This window comes from Lutra lutra, chromosome 4, assembly GCF_902655055.1.
Source record: "Lutra lutra chromosome 4, mLutLut1.2, whole genome shotgun sequence".
Lineage (NCBI taxonomy): Eukaryota > Metazoa > Chordata > Mammalia > Carnivora > Mustelidae > Lutra > Lutra lutra.
Window position 1 is genome coordinate 11,598,977 of NC_062281.1, and position 20,001 is coordinate 11,618,977.

The window sequence follows — 20,001 nt, forward strand, 5'->3', positions numbered from 1 at the left end:
CGTCAGTCCTGTCGTTCATCAGTTTTTCTGTGTAAAGTCGCCCTATAGGCTCAGTCAGTCTACAATTAATTTTACAGAATTTCTGTTTTCTGGCTTAGAAATCATCTCTTTCTTAGATTTCTTACTCATCACTCAGTAGCAGACCTAGTAGCTGCTGGGCTTTTGTATTTGTGGGAAAGCAGCATTTTTCAGTAGGAAACACAGTCACCACTAGCCTTTCGAGGACGGGGCCCTGAGCCATCTGCTGGCAGCTCTCCGCAGCCGGAGTCTCCCACCTATGACCAGCCATGAGGGAGGAAAACCAGAATATGTCTGTGGCATAGTGACAGTGCTCCACACACAGACTTTGGTGGTCACTCACAAACAACTCTAAATAGTAATTCTGAGACTGTCAGGGTCATTCTTTCTAAGGTGATGCGTGTGCATGTATGTGAGATATACTTCAAGGCCTGGTCTGTCCCTACCTATGTCCCGCTGACATGATGTTCCAGAAACTGGAAGTGGGATCCAGACTGCTGATGAAATGGGGATCAGTCTCCTCGACAACATTGATGATGCCTACGGCTTCCCTCTGTGGACCTGCCGTTAGGATCTGGGCCCAGGGAATGGATACCGGCACGAGGGGATGGTATAGGTACAGCCTCTGCTGTCCCCAGGTCTCACCTCCCCACAACATTCCCATCATATAAATACACCAGGTTCCCAAACCACATGCTTTCCTCTAAGATCTGAGCCTTCGCTCATAAAGTGCCTCAGCCTGGAATATTCTGCTCATTTGTGTTAATACTTTGTCATCCTTCAAGATCTGCTCTCGAGGGACCTGTTCAAAGGGCCTCCCCAGTCTAGCCACCACCGCACTCCCAGCCTGGCCCCTCTGGCACAGGGTTGCCCCGGTGGTTCTGTGCGCAGCTCTTTCCCAGGCATTCTGAACTCCATTCAAGGGCATGTGCTCTTTCTGTCACAGGGCAGAGTGCTCCAGTGTGAACCCTGTGCCACACCCAGATTCTGAGCATCCTTACCACTTGGTAGCCCAGCCGCTTCCAGTGATTATTTTGAGTTGTTCCATACCTTAGTTTCTCCAACTATAAAATGGGGCTAGGCTAGTTAAATAGTACTTACCTATTTTTTTTTTTTAAGTTTTATTTAAGTAATCTCTACAACCAATGGGCTCAGACTCACAACCTCCAAGATCAAGAGCCACATGCATCCCCGACCGAGCCAGCCAGGTGCCCCAGTCCTTAATCTAATTCTTAACCACAGTTCCACAAAGTAGGAAGTGCTGGGACCTCAACGTTCAGGACACTGAGACATGGAAAGATTAGATCACCTGCCCAAGTTCCCACGGCTGGGACTCGGGAAGCCAGGATCTGTCCCCAGCCTGTGTGGCTGGAGAGCCTGTACTCCTCCTCTCTGTGCTCTGCTGTGTTCTGCACATGATCGCTTTGTGAGTCTTGACCGTTCCCCATGTCCACAGTTGTTTTTTCGCCCATGAAGCGAGGAGGGGAGAAGGTAGTCGGGCAGGAAGGTCCCCTCTGCCCGGCTCTGCCTCCTCATCCATCTGCAGCACGGAGCCCCTGGTGCATGGGGAAGGCCACTCTGGGCTTTCTCCCTGCCAGCACCATGTTCGCGGCACCCGAAATAGTCCTGGCCTTGCATTACTCCTGTCCCGCTATTGTGATGAAGTCAGCCATCTGTCTCAGGAGACTGCTAAGGTAGGCTTTGGATGAGAAGACAAATAGGCTTATGGGCAGATTTCAGTTCTATGGGGACTTTGATTTTTCAAGTGGCATGTCATTAAATCTCACTTCTGGAAATATAGAATTTGTTTATAACCTACTTTTATAATAGGCCAACACATATTTTAACACAATTTAAGTAAAATTAATTTAAAAATGAGGACAAAGAGAGAATAAAGGTAATGAAGTAGAAGTCCAGGAGTGTGATCTCTTCACAAAATGTGTAATATAAGATCACATACAGTGGCTGGAAATAGACCACAGATTTGACACTGAGGTTCTTATAGGCAAGAGCAAAGGAAAAAATACATCTAATTACCGAGTTTGTGGTGACCCTAAGATTTACCCTCTTCTCACACTTGAGAGTCTTATAATTAATATCTTAGAGTAGCTCAGTTTTCTGAGCTACTCTTGGATATTTCAGAGAACTGGCAACAGCACAGCACAGGCCACTATAACATGCACTAAAAGAACATTCTGGAAGCCCAGGTTCTGATCTGGGTTCTACCAATCCCAGGCTACATGACCTCTGGAAATCACTTTCCTTATCTTTGGTCACTGGGACTTAAAATTGTATAAGCTTTTTTTTTTTTTTTTTTAATTGTAGAGCAAATAATAGATGAAAAACTATATCACAGATTGGTTCACTTCTCTTTCAAGGCCAGAACTTAAGGTGAAGGACTCAGCATTTGAAATGTCTGATCCAAGGCACACACGTCCACTCATGGAACAGTATTGGTTTGTAAAAGAGCCTCTGGACAGAAGTGTCTTGCTCTTCCCTTTTCTTGGATTTCCCAATAAATTTTCATATCCGCTCTCTGCTTCCCACCCACCCCGCCCCACTGTGCATGCTTATCTAGAAAGTAGTGATGGTTACTACCATTTGCAGAGTATTTCCCATGTATCAGGCCCAGACACTCATTCATCCGTCATCGTATTCAGCCATCACAGCCGTCATGTACAATAGAGACTGTCACTGTCTGCAGTTTGTCAGTGAGGAAACTGAAGCACAGAGCAGTCAAATGCTTGTTCAGAATCCCATTCCGCTCACTTCAGAGCTGGTGTATGAACCCACTTCAGACTCCAACGCTCCTGTATCGATCCACTATTCCAGATCAGTCCTGAAGCCTGTGTGTCATTCGCTGCTGAGCGAGTGTCCTCCTGTCTGTCCACAAACTCTTGGCCCAATGTTTGACCCCAAGTCTTAGCCACGGCTTCCTCACCTGCTGGCCCAGCATCCTGCTAACACACACCTTTTGTACACAGGAGTTCTTTTCCAAGTTGCATGAAGAGAGAAAAGGGGATTGAACTGCTTCCATGTTTTTACTCCTCTCTTGAATACTGTCCTTTTTTCAGATATGTGTCCAAGTCACACTTTTCTTCCCAGGCATGGCAGGTGGGCTTTGCCTAGCCATGAGCTTGATGGCATTCCTGTCTGCCAACCACAGAGGCCTTCCCCCAGGTGTGGGGGAAAGGAATCTGTGGGCAGAGAAGCAGATGAGTGAGTGCTGTGGCCCTTGACTTCATTCCTCAGGAGCGCAGTGGCTGCTGTGTGCCAGAGACTGGGCTAGCAAGTGAGGTTATAAAGATGACCAGGGCACAGCACCTGCTTTTGAGATGCTCGCTCAGTGAGTAGATCATCATCATTTTGTTGCATTCCATCGGAGAGCTGTGAATAATAGTTTCCATTTGTGTCATGCTCCTTGCGGCCCAGCACCGTGGTCTGCACTCCATAGTTTATCTTTTGTATGCTTGTACCCATCTGGTGGAGTCGATCCTGTTTTGTTCCCATTTTCTAGGTGAGGGGACTGAGGCTTAGTAGAAAAAGCATTTTAGTCCAAACTCGTACCCACTGAGTGATGGCAGGGTTGGAGTTCAAACCCAGGCTTGTCTGGCTCCAGAATCTGGACTCTTGACCACTGCTCTGTGATGAGTGGTGGTAGGCTGACAGGGAGGAGGGGGTGCTCAAGTCTGGCTAGAACCTGGCTTTGGAGAGGCCCCTTGCAGGTTGCCTAGGAGTTCACCGCAAGTGGGAGGGGTTTGCTGTTGCAGAGAGAGTGGACAGAGGGCCAAAGTTATGGAGGCAGAGAAACACAGTGTCTTTGGAGAGAAATAGTCACCTCGAGTGGCCAGAGAGCAGGGTTAAAGGAGGACCCAGACATCTGGGCTGCGGGGTCAGACCACAGCCCCTGGGGTGATGGCTCATCTGTGTGACACTAGAGTGGGTGGCCAGAAACTGAGCAAGGGGCCTTCTGCAGCCCAAGTGGTGTCATAATCCGTCCTGCACGTAAGAGGGTTAAGAATCACTGGTTTGGAATGTTTTCTACCTGGAAAGGGAATTAACAGGTGCAGTGGTTTACCCTAACATAGAATTTTCTTTGACATGTTCATTGTCACGGCTCATTGAAGTTTCAAAGTATGAGATCTGAGAGCCAATCCCCAAGACTCACACTAAACACCATGCTGAAAAGAAACGCCCCCGTGAGTGGCATTCATAGCGGGGAGGATCCCTGAGAGGCTGCGGGAGGAGTCGTCAGTACCAGTGATGGCTCATGGAAATGTACCAGTGGTTGGAGGAGGGTCTTATTAAAATAAAGCTATATTTGAAAATCACCGGCCGGAATAACACCAGTGTAGCTGGTTTCTTCCTGCGGTGTGTCCTAGAGTTACAGAAAGCTCTGTCCAGGAGCCCCACCTTAGCCCTCCGCCAGCCTCTCCCTGTCCGGGAGGGTCAGTGGGGCGAGCAGTGAGAAGGCTGGTTAGTACAGATCCTGGAGGCCGGCTCCTCGGCTCCGTATCCCAGCTCTCACCCCTACCAGCTACGTGACCCTGGGCTTAGCTGTACCGCTTTGTGTGTTTCTTCAAAAACAGCAGGGAGGGGTCTTGGATTCAGTACCTCGTGGACCTGATCCCAGTGACATACTTACCCTGTACCTCACTCCGAGTAAACACTCAGGGAACGGTGGTTGCTGCTATTGACGTCACCATCGGGGCGACAGGACAGGTAGCGACAAGCCTGTAGACCCGCGGTCAGGACTTCCCGGTAGATCAGTAGCCATGTGACCTGCAGCCACCAGTGTCCTTCACCTCGTTTCTTCATCTTTAAAATGAGGATAATGACGCCAGTCCTTCCTGTTGTGAGGAGAGGCGCTTGGGCAGCCGTGGGTGCTGTGGGGCAGACATACCACGTAGGGTACAGAGCTCGGTGCTTCAGCCGCTCCTGTCCTCTGCACCTACCCTCCTGTTTCTGGTTCTCGTCAGCAAGCCCCTTCCCCATGGCACCCAGGGGATCCTGTGGGGGTCTAGGCCGGGGAGGAAGGGGCGCACCTGGACTTTGCACGGCAGTCTTTTGAAGGGCGGGGAAGGACATGAGCTGAGCCCCAGAGACAGCTGTGCCCCTGCAGGGCCCAGGGAGTCGTCCTGAGCGCCCAGCAGCTTGGGGCTCTGTGCTTCTCCCACCGTGGGATGGGTCACACAGGAGTTACCCTCACCAGTCTTCCTGCCTTCTCCTGGACAGAGAGCACGTTTGCGGTTTTGCTCCCCGCCCTCCCCGTTAGAAAGTGCTTTGCCGTTCAGGTGCTCTGTTGGGCAAAGAGGACGTTCCCTGCACCTCTTACCAGTGGGGTTTGACGCTGTTTCCTTTCCGTAGCACCCAGCCCTATTCACCGGTGACCTCATTCCGTACTATCAGTCTTGCTAGTGCACACACATTGCCTGGGCCAGGTCAGAAACTCGGCGAGAACAGTGACATTTGATTTGCTTTGGTGCCTCCTGCTCTCCATCCAAGCCTTCTACCTAGTTGGTGCTTAATAAATGCTAACATCTGAGTGAGTGATGACAAGAGTACCTAAGAGTCTTGCCCCGCAGACGGCCCGCTATTGCCACCCTGCTGAAGAGCGTCCGCGCACACAGTTTCCGGTTGTGTATTCTGAGTCTGGCTCCCAGGCTAGTCTCCCAGCATGTGGCCTCTGGGTGAATTTGAGGTTTTGCTCTTCCTTCCCTGCACCCAAGCTAAGGACAAGTTCCTGAGCCAATGGGACATCCCCAAAGTCATCTTTGTGATCTTATAGGCCTTGCCCGGGGGCGGGCTGCTCACCTTTTCGACATAGTCGTTGAATAGCTAAAAAAATAAAATTAAAAAAAAAAATAAGTAAACACTGTCAGAGCCCACACCGGTGCTTAGTTTTGTTTTAAAGTTACAAATGCATACTGTTGTAGCTCGAAACTTTCCAGTTCCTTTTTGGAACCAGCGGGTGCCTGTCTGCCTCGTCTTAAGTCCCGTTACTCCACTTCCCTGTCTGAAGATGCAACATGATGTGTGATTTTTCCCTGTAGGTAACGATGTGGGTCCGTCATCATCAAGTAAGACCGCAAACAAGTTTGAGGGACTGTCTCAGCAATCGAGGTAAGCCGCCTTCACCTTTCTCTCTCAGTAGGGATCACAGCTCACTGTTCGAAATTCTAGAAATGGGTGTTATAGCAGTATATTCCAATTGTGGCCTGCCAGCTGGTGCTGATGGGGAGAAGAAACGAAACGCATACTGTCTGTGCACCTGGCCCTCGGGGCCAGCCGGGACAAGCCACTGTGTCCAGGCACATCAGCAGGCTGGGGTGTCCAGTGCCAGGCTCTGCTCCCTCCAGGTTCCTGGTGGGGACAGGCCTCGCTTCCCTCATGTCAGAGTCTACCAGAATGAGGCTGTATTTTTAATTTTTAATTAAGTAGCTTTGTTTTGTTTCTCTTGACTCGTTTTTGCAGACTTGGGAGTTAAAACAGTCCTCAGGGAAATCTGACGGCCCAGAGATTTTCAGACATAAAAATAGGACTCTCCAAGTGCCCCATTTGTAAGATTTGCTTAAGCTAGGCTAAAAGCAGCATCCCTTCCTTCCCTCCTTTCATGGAAACCGGGTACTTTGGAAGAACTTCTGTGGGCAACATCTGTCCAATCCCAATGCAAAGAGTTTTCTCCAGGGGCCTGATCTGAGATAAAGACACAAAGAGCCACTTCCAGTCCGAAAACCTCGGGGAGAAGGAGTCAGCTGGTAGAGGGGGATTGCTTTCTGGAATTTATCAAAGAGCAAAACAAAGTCTCCATTTATGTTAATGCCACTGTCCTACTTAGTCTTTACGTCTTTGTCAGAAAGACCGATTACTATTCCTTCCGTTGTATAGTTGAGGGAAGGGCCTAAGAGCTTGAGAGGTTAAGTGGTGGCAGATGTCAGAGCTGGACTCAACCCAATGGTCCTCCAGATGCCACGTCCCATCATCCCTTCCCCTCACATCCCGCCTGTCGTTCCTGCTCCATCCCCCTTCCACCCAGCTCGGGGCGGGGGGCGGGGGGGGGGGACTCAGACTGCAGTTCTGGGGTCTTCTTCCAGAGGGAGAGAGTGTATGATACATGGAGAGTGCCTTCAGAACGCTTTTTAAAGAGAATCAAGCCACCCATGCACGCACACACATGTGCACACAGTGGCAGCCTCGTGTTCGTTTGTGCAGGAAGCGGCCCAGGCCCACAGGCGTTCGCTGTTGATCCAGGGCCTCGGTCCGGAATCACCGTCTCACTCACGTCAGTAGTCGACAGGTGTGCTTCCCTGAGAACCTGCGCCAAAGGGGTTCAGCTTTGGGTTTTCAGATTCACAGGGACGTTACGTCCATAGTCTGGGGGCAGTAGGATTTCACGAGAGCTGAGGAGAGAGCGGCTAGGAGGTGACAGCACGTGCATTTCATCTTCTTTGACTCTGTTTTGGTTGGTTGGTTTGGCTTTCCCTGTTCCTTTAAATGCAGTTAGGAGACAAAGAGGGGAAAGCCAAACCTTGGGACATCCTAGGGCAGAAGAGGACAAATAGGAGATTCAGAGGCGCTCTTGGCACAGAGGACTCTGGTGCTCGGCTTCTCTGCGCCCTTGGGGCTGCCGGGCCCTGGCATCCTCTGAGAATAGCTCCAGCCTCTTAATGAAGGAGCATCGTGGCAGCCGGCTCGCATGTGCCCTCCGCAGCCTTTGGCATATCGGTGGTGGCAGGGGCATGGGGAGGGGCATTGGATCATTCAGACCCCACGGGGTGGACTTTTGTTCCCGAGACTTGGGTGTTTTTCCCCACTCATTTTGTAAGTGCTCCAAGAGGAGGGAAAGCTCAGGGAGAGTCTGGAGGTCTGAGACCCACGCTGTCTGCTCTCGTACCCCCAAGGACACCTGCGCTCTGGTGATGAACAGAACGAGGTCTCCATTTATAAGCTCCTCCCCTGGCCAGCCTTGGGACCCTCTGCTGAAAGTCCCCAGACATCAATGTCCTCACCTGGGGCGGGGGGGGAGGGGGGGTGGCAAGAGTTAGGGTGGCAGATAGTGTCCTGTGTGGAGACAGACTTCAGTGTGGCCCCCTGCGGTCATGCTCCGCCGGACACTCAGTCATTACCTGAGGAGTGGAGATGGTGACTTTGTCATTCCTAGAGCTGCCTTGTTCACCCTTTCCTGGGTCCTCCCCAGCCAAATTTTGAATTATGGGAAACAGACCATAATCTTTTCTTGAAGAAATTTTGAAAGGGTTTTTAGAGAATTCAGCATAACTCTGTGATTTCCTTGAATATTGGATTACTAGCGATATTATAACATTTTGAGATGCTAAATGATTTTTATTTATTAATTAGCACCGGCTCTGCAAAGACTGCCCTTGGTCCAAGAGTTCTTCCTAAACTACCTCAGAAAGGTAAGATTTCTTTCTCGTGTTCACATAATTAGACTGTCACGGTGCCCTCCAAGGGGACAGCAGTCTCTGTCTCTTAAGCTCATGGCTTAATCCCAGATGCCTAAAGTAGCATCTGGCATGTGGTAGGTGCCCAATAAGTATCTATTCAACAAAGAAAGATATTTATAAACTCAGTTTTTATGACTAGCAAAACACTATACTTTTCCCAAAAAATTACAGTCCTTTTCTAGAAGATATGCTATCATCCCTGGGTCTGGAGATACCATCCCTTCTCTTGCAAAGCACAGTGTGAGTCCTGGGAACCAGGACCAGCTTTGCCACTCACCGTGTGGCCTGGGCCAGGGACTCAGAAGCTTCCTGAAGCCTGATTCCTCACCTGTAAACACGAGCAGGAATACCGGCTTCGTGAGGTTTTGTGAGGACGAAATGAGGTCGTGCTTCAGAAAGCCCCTCACTTTCCATGGCACAGAAATCCTTTGCTGGGATGACGTCCATCATGCAAAGTAGAGATACTCGCGCTCTGAGAAGCACAAGAAAGCAGTGTCTGTAAATGCTGCTTCCCTGCCGAGCAAAGACACTTGGTTCTTTGACCAGATCTTCCTCAATCCAGATCGAGCTTTTCATCCGTAAGACCAGCATGTCCGTTGTCTTATCTGCTCCTTCTTCTTTGTTGCCAGCTCCAGCTTGGGAGCTGAGAACACCCACAGACGCCTTTGGTTCATCTTGTCCATCCTCACTTAGGGCTGCAAGGCCACAGGGCAGATGGAGGCTCAAAGGACTCGTGGCCATCCCATGGGTTTCCATGTCTACATAAGACTTTTGTCCCCAGAAGTCAAAGTTAGGGATTCACGATGGGAAGCTGGGATCCACCCCTCCCCCGGGTCTTTGGGAAAGTGGCATATTTGGCAGTGCACTGACCGGGCTCCTGTGTAGTATAATGAGAGAGTCCCAGGTGGCTGTCAGTTCATTCTCCGTGGAACACAGAGGAAGCTTTCCCTGGATTTACTGAGTCTTTATCTCAAGTCATTGTTTTCCTCTTCTAACCTCTGCCCAAAGGGCTGTCCTGATCCCAAGAGAAGTTGGAGGTGTTTTCAGGGCACTGTGCCCCCGAAATCTGTCAGCAGTCTGCCCCCGAGTCAGCCCTGTGCTCTTCCCCCACTGATCACACGTTACGCCTGATTCCTTCCACCTTCCTGTCCAGCTCCCTTCATCTTGCTCCCAAACCACACCAGTTCTTAGCCCAACTGCTCAACCCCCATGGCTGCTGCCATTTTCTCACTGTCCCACATTGGTTCGTAAGTAGGCGTCTCTCCTAACACTCTCTGTCCTCTTCCTCATGCCTCCTGTGCCGGTTCTGCTCTCTTGATCAGCTCTGGGCTGGAGAACCAGAGTCCGGACAGCAGCTCCGCTCTGCTTCCTGACTCCTGAGCTCACGCAGCCTCTGAGGCTGCCTGGTGCCCTCCCTCTGCTGGGTCCTCTGACTCGCCCTTCCGCTACCCCTCGTCTCCTTCACACCTTCTCTGTTGTCCTCAAAATGACTTGGCTTCTGTGTTCTCAGTGAACAGGACATGAGCCTCCCACCACCCTACCCTCACGGCCACATGCCCCTGCCGGCCTGCACATGACACCCAGGAAATAGTCCCTGCCCCAGCATCTCTTTCTTATTCCTAATGAGTCTCACTCCAGCAGTGACACTGTGATCCAGTTTGGGGGGAAGTTTGCCTGTCATTCCTTCAGAGTTAAAAGGGTAGTTCAGAAAGGACTTTTTTTTTTTTTTTAGTTAATTATTTTTATTAACATATAATGTATTATTTGCCCCACGGGTACAGGTCTGTGGGTCATCAGGCTTACACACTTCACAGCACTTACCACAGCACATACCCTCCCCAATGTCCATCACCCAGCCACCCTATCCCACCCCAACCCCCAGCAACCCTCAGTTTATTTTATAAGATTAAGAGTATCTTATGGTTTATCTCCCTCCTGATCCCATCTTGTTTCACTTTTTCCTTCCCTATCCTCCAAGCCCCCCACTCTGCCTCTCAAATGCCTCATATCAGAGAGATCATATGGTAATTATCTTTCTCTGATTGACTTATTTCGCTCAGCATAATACCCTCTAGTTCCACCACGTTGTTGCAAATGGCAAGATTTCATTTCTTTTGATGGCTGCATAGTATTCCATTGTATCTGTACACCACATCTTCTTTATCCATTCATCTGTTAATGGACATCTAGGTTCTTCCCATTGTTTGGTTATTGTGGACATTGCTGCTATAAACATTCGGGTGCACATGCCCCTTCGGATCACTATGTTTGTATCTTTAGGGTAAATACCCAGTAGTGCAGTTGCTGGGTCATAGGGTAGCTCTAGTTTCAACTTTTTGAAGAACCTCCATGCTGTTTCCCAGAGCGGCTGCACCAGTTTACATTCCCACCAGCAGGAGTAGGAGGGTAGGAGGGTCAGAAAGGACTTTTAACTGGAAAGGGGAAAACATAAACCAGATTGGAAAAGGAACAGCCAAAGGCTGGGCAAGCTTCCCTAGAGGAGAAATTCTCTTATTTTGTTTCTCCCTATTATAAAAGCACATGTATTCATTGTAGAAGATTTTAAAAAATAACAGACAATCAAAGAGAAGAAAAATACAAACCACCTGTCATCTTATATCACCCAACATACACAATTAGTTTGTATCTTTTTTACTGTACTTTTTTTGTTTTAGGTTTCGATTTAAGTGGGGGGTGTTTTTTGTTCACATAATACATCAGAAACATTTTCCATCACAAACAACTTTTACTGGCTGCACGGTATTCTGCTGTCTGGTGCCGTGAAGTGTTAGGTGGACCCTGTCATCCCGCAGCCACACGGAGCACAGCTTGTCTGCTATGAACGACGCCATGCCACACGTTCGGCCACAAGCATCGCATTGCTTGGCTCCCATCCCTCCTAAAGAACCAGTTCCTCGAACCAGACTCAAATGTCTTGGGGTTGCATCCGCCTGGCGCTTAAAGTTTCTGTTCCTCCATGAGTGGTGCACAGCAAGGCTGGCCAGCCCTGCTGCCTCGGGAAGCTCCCCAGCCCCACTTACTGCTGCCTCAGACTTGCCTTTACACGGTGTGTGACTTGCAAGAGAGGACTCTGGCTTGTTTGAACTCCTTGAGCTGAGCCCTATCAGCTGAAGGTCAAGGGCCAGCCGGTGACCTGGGACGTGGCTGAGCAGGCCATGAGCAGAAGCAGCCACGGTGCAGCTTCTGATGGTTGGCAGCCCTGGGGTTCATCTTTTCTCTTTGTTTTGTTTTGTTTTGTTTTGTTGTTGTTCATAGTAAACTGTAAGAGTATCCTTCTGAATGTATTGTACTTCCAGAATACAATTCTTAGTGTGACTTACTCAGTGTGCCTCAGTCAGCTGTTTCCTTGCTGAATACAGACGATATGCTTGGCCTCTATACATACCAGGAGCCAGCGTTCCAAAGATAAGTAAAAATATGAATCCTGGCCTCAAAGAACCCTGCCTTACAGTAGTGATAATACCCTTAGAGGATACTTAGAGCCTCCTATTGACAAATTCTTTACCTGTATTAACTCCTGTTTTAGAAATAAGGAAGGTGAGGCACAGGGAGGTTGTGTCATTTACCCAAGATCACACAGCAAGTCAAGTACATGGTGGAGCTGGGCTTGGAGACATGTCTTCAGTGTCCTAGGTCCCACCAATAGAGCTGTGCCAAGAGCTGTGGGAATGGTTCCACAAACTAGAATCGTGACATGGTGGTATACAGGGAATAGGGAGGACCTGCCTAGCACATTCTCTGGAACATAGTAAGTGGGCAAGAAACAAAGTTACAAAGTCTGTGCTGTAATCTGGTGTAGGGTTTCCTAAGTAGGTGTGGCTGTATCACCAAAGTGGAGCAGAGATTCAGAGGGGTGGCGGAGGTGGCGAGAGGAGAGACCTTTGACCTCGTATGTAGTATGGGAATCCTAGAGACATGGGGAATTTAAATTCTGATACAGCTATGGAATGGGACAGAATGCAACATTAAAAATTATGTACTGCTGGCTGCCTGGGTGGCTCAGTCGGTCAAGCGTCTGCCTTTGGCTCAGGTCATGATCTCAGGGTCCTGGGATCGAGCCCCACATTGGGCTCCCTGCTCAGTGGGGAGCCTGCTTCTCCTTCTCCCTCTGCCCCTCCCCCTGCTCATGCTGTCTTATGAATAAATAAAATCTTTTAAAAAATTATCTATTGCCATTAGAGGAATTTTATTGACCTGGCAAATAACGCTTTCTAAAGCAGTATATAGATAAAAGCAGATCACAGTTCTATCTATGGAAAATGTGTGGAAGAGTCCAGAAGGAAGTACGGGACATTACTGTAAGTGGCTATGTTTAGGTGGTAGTTTTGTGGAAAACCTAACTCTATATGTCTAATTTTCTATAACCTGTTTGTATTCCAGTCTTTTTTTTTCTTTTTCTTTTTTAGTTCTGGATTAGTTTGGACATCCCGTTCTTAGGTAACTGAGGCATGAAATCACATATGGTCATGTGGACACCTTCCAGGCTTCCAGCTTTTTTCCTCTAAGAACGGGCACTGCACACCTGTGCACTTGGGTCTTGCCCTGGAGCAGGCACACACTACACACACACCCCCACCGCCACCAGTCCCCGTCCTCGCGGTGACCAAAGGAGAGGGCAGCACTTCCCTGCCTTGGGGCCCCTCTGGAGACCTCCCTCTCTGTGCTTGCTTCCCACAGTGGCACTAAGAAAAACAGAAACCAGCCATCACCTCTCCCTGGACAAAGGCAACATCCCAGCCGAGATCTTCCAGAAGTCATCGCAGTTGGCAGAGTTACCACAAAAGCCACCACCCGGAGACCTGCCACCGAAGCCCACAGAACTGGCTCCCAAACCCCAAATCGGAGATTTGCCACCGAAGCCAGGAGAACTGCCCCCCAAGCCCCAGCTGGGCGACCTGCCCCCCAAGCCCCAGCTGGCAGACTTACCTCCCAAGCCACAGATGAAGGACCTGCCTCCCAAACCGCAGCTGGGAGACCTGCTGGCGAAGTCCCAGACTGGAGAGGTGTCCCCCAAGGCCCAGCAGCCCCCCGACGCCACCCAGAAGTCACAGCCGGCAGATCTCTCCCCAAACGTGCAGTCCCGAGATGCCATCCAAAAGCAAGCGTCCGAAGATGCCAATGACCTCGCGCCCGCCCTGCCTGAGACGCCTGTACCACTGCCCAGGAAAATCAACACGGTGGGTAGAGGCCAGTTCTGAGGCTGTGGCAGACTCTGCCACACTCCGAGACCTGGGGGAGGGCCTGTGCCCCAGCTGGGGTTCCGTGGTGCGGCAGAGCCGAGCCCCGTGGCGAGGGACGTGGGTGCTGGACTCCAGCCGGCGGGCTTCACGACCTGCACTCGCTGCGGCACCTGGGCCCATTACTTACTTCTCTGAGCCAGAGGATTCAGTGGTCGTTGGTCCTGCCGTCTTCTGCACCCCAGCAGGGGCCCTGGTGTCCCAGGCTGAAGAGCACAGTCAGTGAGAACCAAAAGGCCCCCCACTCCACACAACGGTTCTGCCGTGGCTCATTATAAGAACAGCATTGTCGGGGCACCTGGGTGGCTCAGTGGGTTAAGCCGCTGCCTTCGGCTCAGGTCATGATCTCAGGGTCCTAGGATCGAGTCCCACATCGGGCTCTCTGCTCAGCAAGAAGCCTGCTTCCCTCTCTCTCTCTCTCTGCCTGCCTCTCCGTCTACTTGTGATCTCTCTCTGTCAAATAAATAAATAAAATCTTTAAAAAAAAAAAAAAAAAGAACAGCATTGCCATGAGAGAGTGGAGTCCTGGCGCCCCAGATGGGCTTGTGCAAGATGCCGCCTCAGGCTCTGCACTTGACGGTGGTTTTATGCCCTCATCAAATCCTCCCATGATCAAGGAGCCCCTGTGGGCCTTGGAGCTGAGACCACTAAGCCGTGCACAGCTGTGGTCCCTCCAGCCAGCACTGCCCAGGACAGGCTGCAGAAAGGAGAAGGGGACTGAGGGAGACACCGGGGCGCAGAGAACTCACTTGACCCAAGACACAGAGAGACACAGCTTGCTTTTTTTTAATACTGATTACTGAATGAGCTAAGCTCCAGAAACGTTTAGAAGAGGATTTCTCTATTTCCATCTTCCTATTTGCAAAGAACCAGCAGTCCCAACAGATAAAAGCATAAGTGAAAACTGATCACAAATTAGAACATTTCAGGGAACTGCCTGGGATCCTCCCGCCCAGGGCCACCGCCCTGTTTAACCAGCATGTGCTGACTTAGTACTTCCACGAGGGGATTGAGAAATTTGTTTATGCTGTGCATTCAGTATGCAGAAGCTGCACATTTCTCTTTACATCATGTTTCCCAAATCCATTTTTAGACTCTGCTGTCATCTCTGCAAGCTGCTCTTGGGGGTGGGGAGGGCAGGGAGCCTCGGGGGTTTTGGTGAGGCTGGATGTCAGTCACCACCCACAGTTTGCCTGTGAACATGATGGGCAGCGGGCCCTCCCGAACGCCAGGCTCCATCCTAGTGCTCGGGAAGAGAGAGGGAGCACACAGCTCCTGGGCTCCTGGCGGACAGGCCTCCCCCTTGACAGAGGAGAAATTGAGGCTCAGTGAGGTTAAATCACGCGCTCAAGGTCAGTGTGTCCTTTTCTCCCACTAAAGCCCCGTTTCTGTCTTGAAGGGGAAAAACAAGGTGAGACGAGTGAAGACCATCTACGACTGCCAGGCGGACAACGACGATGAGCTCACCTTCATGGAGGGGGAAGTGATTGTCGTCACAGGGGAGGAGGACCAGGAGTGGTGGGTACGTACCCGGCCGGGCGCCCGCTGCCCCTCCAGCGTCCTCGCCGGCTGTCTTCCCTTACCTCGGTCATGCTAGACACACAGCCGCGGGGCTTTGAAATGGGGTCGGGAGAATTAACGTGTGCATGTGATGGACCCTCGCGTTCACACAGCCTGTGAGCCACAGGCATTTCCGGCCATTTCAGATGTGAGACAGGAGCTCGGGAGGGCTAAGCACGTGACACAGCTGGGAGCAGGCAGTCAAGGCTCCGAATCCTCTCAGAGCCTGAGTGCTCTCCCCCTTCCATGCCGGCCTCAGGCTCCTTCATCCAGCCTGTGGTTCTGTCTTTGTCAAGTGGGGCGTGACCCCTTCCTCTTGATTTTAGAAGAGTAAGTGAAAAATACCTGTGACAATCCCTTTTACATTAAAACCTGCTGCCCAGGTGTCTGGAAGGAAAGACCTCATTGTCCTCACGCAGTGGCCATTTGCAAATTCTCAGTGATGTGAAGCACGGCCCCATGGGTCTGTCTGAGTGAGGCTCCTGGGACACCCGGCAGGCCAGAGGCATCGTGGGTGCTGGTCTGACTTCTCTCCCGGCGGAGTGCCTCCCAGCATCGGTGTGGAGACACGGCTTCCTTGGCAGCCTGTGTGCCGCCAGCCCAAAGGGGCCTGTGGTTCATAGCTCAGCCCACAGAGCCCGCGCTGGCCCAGAAACACACATGCGTGTACTTACACGTACACGTACACACACGTACACACATGTACAGGTGTGCATGCACCTTTGGGCCTGGAGAATGTCTCCAGACTCTTGGTCACAGCCATAGGGATTCTGCTTGGACCAGAGGCAGGGGCAGTTTTGCCCTCCAGGGACCTTTGGCTGTGTGGGAGGAATTTCACTTGTCAGGACCGGAGGGCGCTGCCCTGAGCCTCTGGTCGGTGGAAGCCAGGGATGCTTGGGAGAACAGAATTACTGGCCCTGAATTTGCAGGGTGCTGAAGCAGGGGTGCCCCAGAGGAAGCGATGAGGCCTCTTTCTCTCTCTGTCTCGGGGAGGGACGTGCTGGGGATGGCCCCGTGGCCTTTCCTGCCTCTTCCGTTAGGGTTGGGCCTGCTCCTGGCCTGGAGCCTGCTCAAGAGCCACCTTGGTTGGAGTCATGACAAGGAGATGGGCCCCGAAGACCCTGGCGCAAGTCCCTGAGTCGTTCTATGGCCTTGGCTAAGGCATGTTCCTTCCATGAGCCTGTTTCCTGCTCAGAAACGGGACAGGAGTAACCCTGCCTCACAAAGATGTCCCAAGAACTCATCTGGGGATACGTTGATATTATCATAAGCAGGTAGTGATCAGATCCTTTGCTAAGAAACCGGTGACGACAGCAGAGGACCCAGAGGGAGTAAGTGGAAAGTTCTCACCGGTGCCTCTAGCATCGTCCTCAGTGGGAGTTCTGTGTGCTGTCAGCACATCTGCCAAGCCAGACATAAAACAGTGCTGCCCCTGCCACCACTGACTGCCGAGTCACAAAACCCGCTCACGTGCAGGACACCAACTGAGTGAGGCCCCCTGAGCCGGGGAAGCCAGGTCTGCAGTCCGTTCCACCCTCAAGAAGAGCGAGCCCAGTAGCCCAGTGGTGGCCCAAGGTCCCAGACCTGGGAGACGGAGGAAGCAGCCCAGGCTAGCCCGCAGCTCCTGCTCCAGCCGCCGTGGGCGCCGCCGGTGCTTTGTGGATGGAGATGAGAGCTGGCCTGGCCCACCTCTTACAGCCGCCCTCCTCTCTCTGCGTTTGTCATTTGAAGCCAGCGTGCACGTCCTGCTCATTCTGTGGAAGGCTCGCAATGGGATTCTCTTTCCTGCAATGAGTGTTGGTCTAACTGAGATCACTGGCAAGTTCTCGCGGGTGACTGTGGCACAGGCTTGGGCAGCAGACGGTAGAGTTGCCTTCACCGTCTCCTTCCCGCACGGCAACCAGAAAACAAGCTCTGTCCAGAGCAGCCCTTCCCACCTGGGTGACTGGTGACTGTGTGATCTCACCACAGGCCTGAGAGGAAAGGGTATTTTAGCCCCGTCTTCCAGACAAGAGGCCCGCAAGGCCTGTCTGAGGTCGCTCAGCAGAGAGGCAGTTGTGCCCTGGGTGAAGAGCACGGACTCGAGTCTGCAGCCTGTGGGAGACCACGGGCAGGCTCTCTACCTGGTTTGGGGGGGTGGGCCATGGACACCCCGGGTATAAGACGAGGGTCCCAGGAAGGGCGCCCTCACGGGAAGGCCGCGTGTGCACGGTGTGGGCCGCACCTTCACCTTCTGTGGTTAGTTGTTCTGCTGCGATTGTGTGGTCCCCCAGAGGGCGGGGGAGGGTCCGCGCCTTCCACCCCGAGTCCACGGGGACTGTGACCCACGGGGCTTGTCACTGGGCCGCTGCCAGCTGCCTCCAGCCTGACAACTTTCTCTTCTCCCTACAGATTGGGCACATTGAAGGACAGCCTGAAAGGAAGGGGGTCTTTCCAGTGTCCTTTGTTCACATCCTATCCGACTAGCAAAAAGCAGAACCTTAATTAAGATTGTCCACATCGTCATGCGAGACCGCTGCCTCCACGTAACCCCGTGCACACGTGTGTATATAGCTGCTGTTACAGAATGAGAGACTCCCGGAAGGGCCACCTCAGGAGGGCTGTGGTGTGTGCTGTAAATACCCAGGGGGTGTCTGCCCTCGCCAGTGTTAGGGGGCCCTGGGACCCGGCGCGCCTTACTGGTCTGCCATCCTGGCCATCTAGCACTCCCACCTCTGTGCTGCTTTCCCAGCAGACAGACAAAACCAGGAATCTAGGAACTGCTGGCTTTGCAAATGAGAGTGTCTCCAGCAACCGTGGAGAGGCAGGGGATCGACTCTGTGTTCCTAACGCAACAGTGTTCTCAGCTGTGTTACTGCAAACGCAACATTAGCAAAGCGGTGGGTTCTGTTCTCCAGGCGAGACTTCTAGCTCCAGGACAGACCAGCCTGTAGTTTATCTGTGTACACAGTTTACAGCTACAAAAACCGGCGCTGGTGTTTATTGCAGAGAAGTGTTCGGTTCAATGTAAGTGTTATTCCCTCAGCAAAATATTCGCCGACCCGACACCTTTGGTGGCATTTTCCGGTCCCCGCTGCCTCATGCAGGTTAGGCCAGGTGGGTGTACATGGTCTTCTGGTGAGGAGTGCCCGCCCCTGAGATATTACCTCATTATGCAAAAATAACATATCCTTCACGACTATTTTGACAAAAGCTTAGAACACACCTGAAGAAGCTCAACTTTCAGGAACTGAGGACCGCCAGGAAGCACTAGCCTCTACATTATGCATGCATTTAGAAGCTTACCCGAAATCTGCCTTTTATAAAGGAATAGTATGGACAAGTGGAACTGTACGTTTTTTAACCTGATCGCCATTAAAGCAGAAATTATAAGATTGCAACAATATCTGTTTCTAACCAGTCATTCGGCTTTCTCAGAGCGTGAAGTTCCATCTCCTCTTCTGATTAGCGTCCTTCGCCTGTGTTAAAGCCCCGAACACATCAACTTAAATTATTTTCTTAGTTTTTTCCTTGATCAGTTCAAATGCGTGACAAGATGGTTCACGAAGATGACGGAATTTGAAAGTCGGCCCTTCACGCCGTTCCGCTGCCGCAGAATCCCGGTGCTGACGCCACCTCTCCTTGCTCCGCGCTCCCGGTTCTGCCCCCGTCGGCGGCGAGCCTGCCAGTCTCACACTCGGTGCCGTGGACACGTTATGGTCAGGCCAGTTCTCAGCCAGGCGCTGTGAGCGGGTGTCCCTCCGTGTCCGCCTGTCCGGGCCCCATCCGTCTGTCTGACCGCTAGAACGCCAGCCCCGGACTTTGCCAAGAACACGGTAGCTGCCCTCCCTGGTCAGCAGGGCTGCCCTCTTGATTCCAAGACCCCTGGGGCCTTCTGGCATCACATTTGCTTACACGGCTCTGTGGGCCGCCACACAGAAAGCTAATCCTACTAAGCCCATGACCTCGGCAGTAAGAGAGGAAGGTTCATTTCACAGAAGCACAACATCCCACCGAACCCCTAGGAAAAGCCGTCCTTAATAGAGTCTCCGTGCTCAGTGAGTATCCATTTAGTTCTGCTTAAGTGAGTACTACGAAAACTCGGAATAACCACCTAATAAGTAAACCTTGCATGACAGACCTGCAACACAACTTCTCAGCTGTTCCTGGAAAGTGAGTTTAAGCAGTTGCCGCCCAGGGTGGGGTGGTTGGGCAGGGGGGTACCCCATGAGCCCCACACAGAAGGCGAGAGTGGTGGTGGCAGGCGGCTGGGCGACTGCAGCCCCGCTTACTGGCCTCACTGGTGGCAGGACAGGAAGTCGCCATCCGAAGTGACCTAGAGTCCTGGTTCATTCAAGTACACATTTTTAGTTGCATTAAAGAACTATTTGTTTCTGTGGCCTACAGTATTTTCAGCTGATCTCAAAATAAACTGGTTTTCTAAAAAACTCAAAACCTCGATGTCTAAAATTACATGGAGTCATTGTCTGTCCTTTTTCTTCTTTTGAAACCACTTACACAAATGCATTTTTTAATACCTTCTCCCCCAGCTCTGGTTTTGTTTTTGTTTTCCGTGAGGAATTTGAGTTCCCTCTAATCCAGCTTCCTGTGGGACATAGGAAAGCCAGGTAGGAATGCCTTTGGGGATCTTGGTCAAGTGTGAGTCTGATACTGTTCTTCAACTCAGTGAGCCACTGCAAATCTGCAGTTTTGTACTTGAT

The 20,001-nt window shown here is 51.4% G+C and overlaps 1 protein-coding gene across 5 annotated transcripts in view; it reads left to right on the top strand.

Moving 5' to 3' along the window:
- ASAP1 (ArfGAP with SH3 domain, ankyrin repeat and PH domain 1) overlaps nucleotides 1-19,735 on the top strand; it is a 354,464-nt gene extending 334,729 nt beyond the window's left edge. For all 5 annotated transcript variants that reach the window (XM_047728535.1, XM_047728532.1, XM_047728536.1 and 2 more), the window contains 5 exons: nucleotides 6,072-6,141; nucleotides 8,377-8,435; nucleotides 13,182-13,681; nucleotides 15,141-15,263; nucleotides 17,693-19,735. In XM_047728535.1, coding sequence (XP_047584491.1) covers nucleotides 6,072-6,141; nucleotides 8,377-8,435; nucleotides 13,182-13,681; nucleotides 15,141-15,263; nucleotides 17,693-17,767 — 827 coding nt within the window. In that variant the 3' untranslated portion in view covers nucleotides 17,768-19,735. The remainder of the gene's footprint in view (nucleotides 1-6,071; nucleotides 6,142-8,376; nucleotides 8,436-13,181; nucleotides 13,682-15,140; nucleotides 15,264-17,692) is intronic.
- The last annotated feature ends 266 nt before the right edge of the window (nucleotides 19,736-20,001 follow it).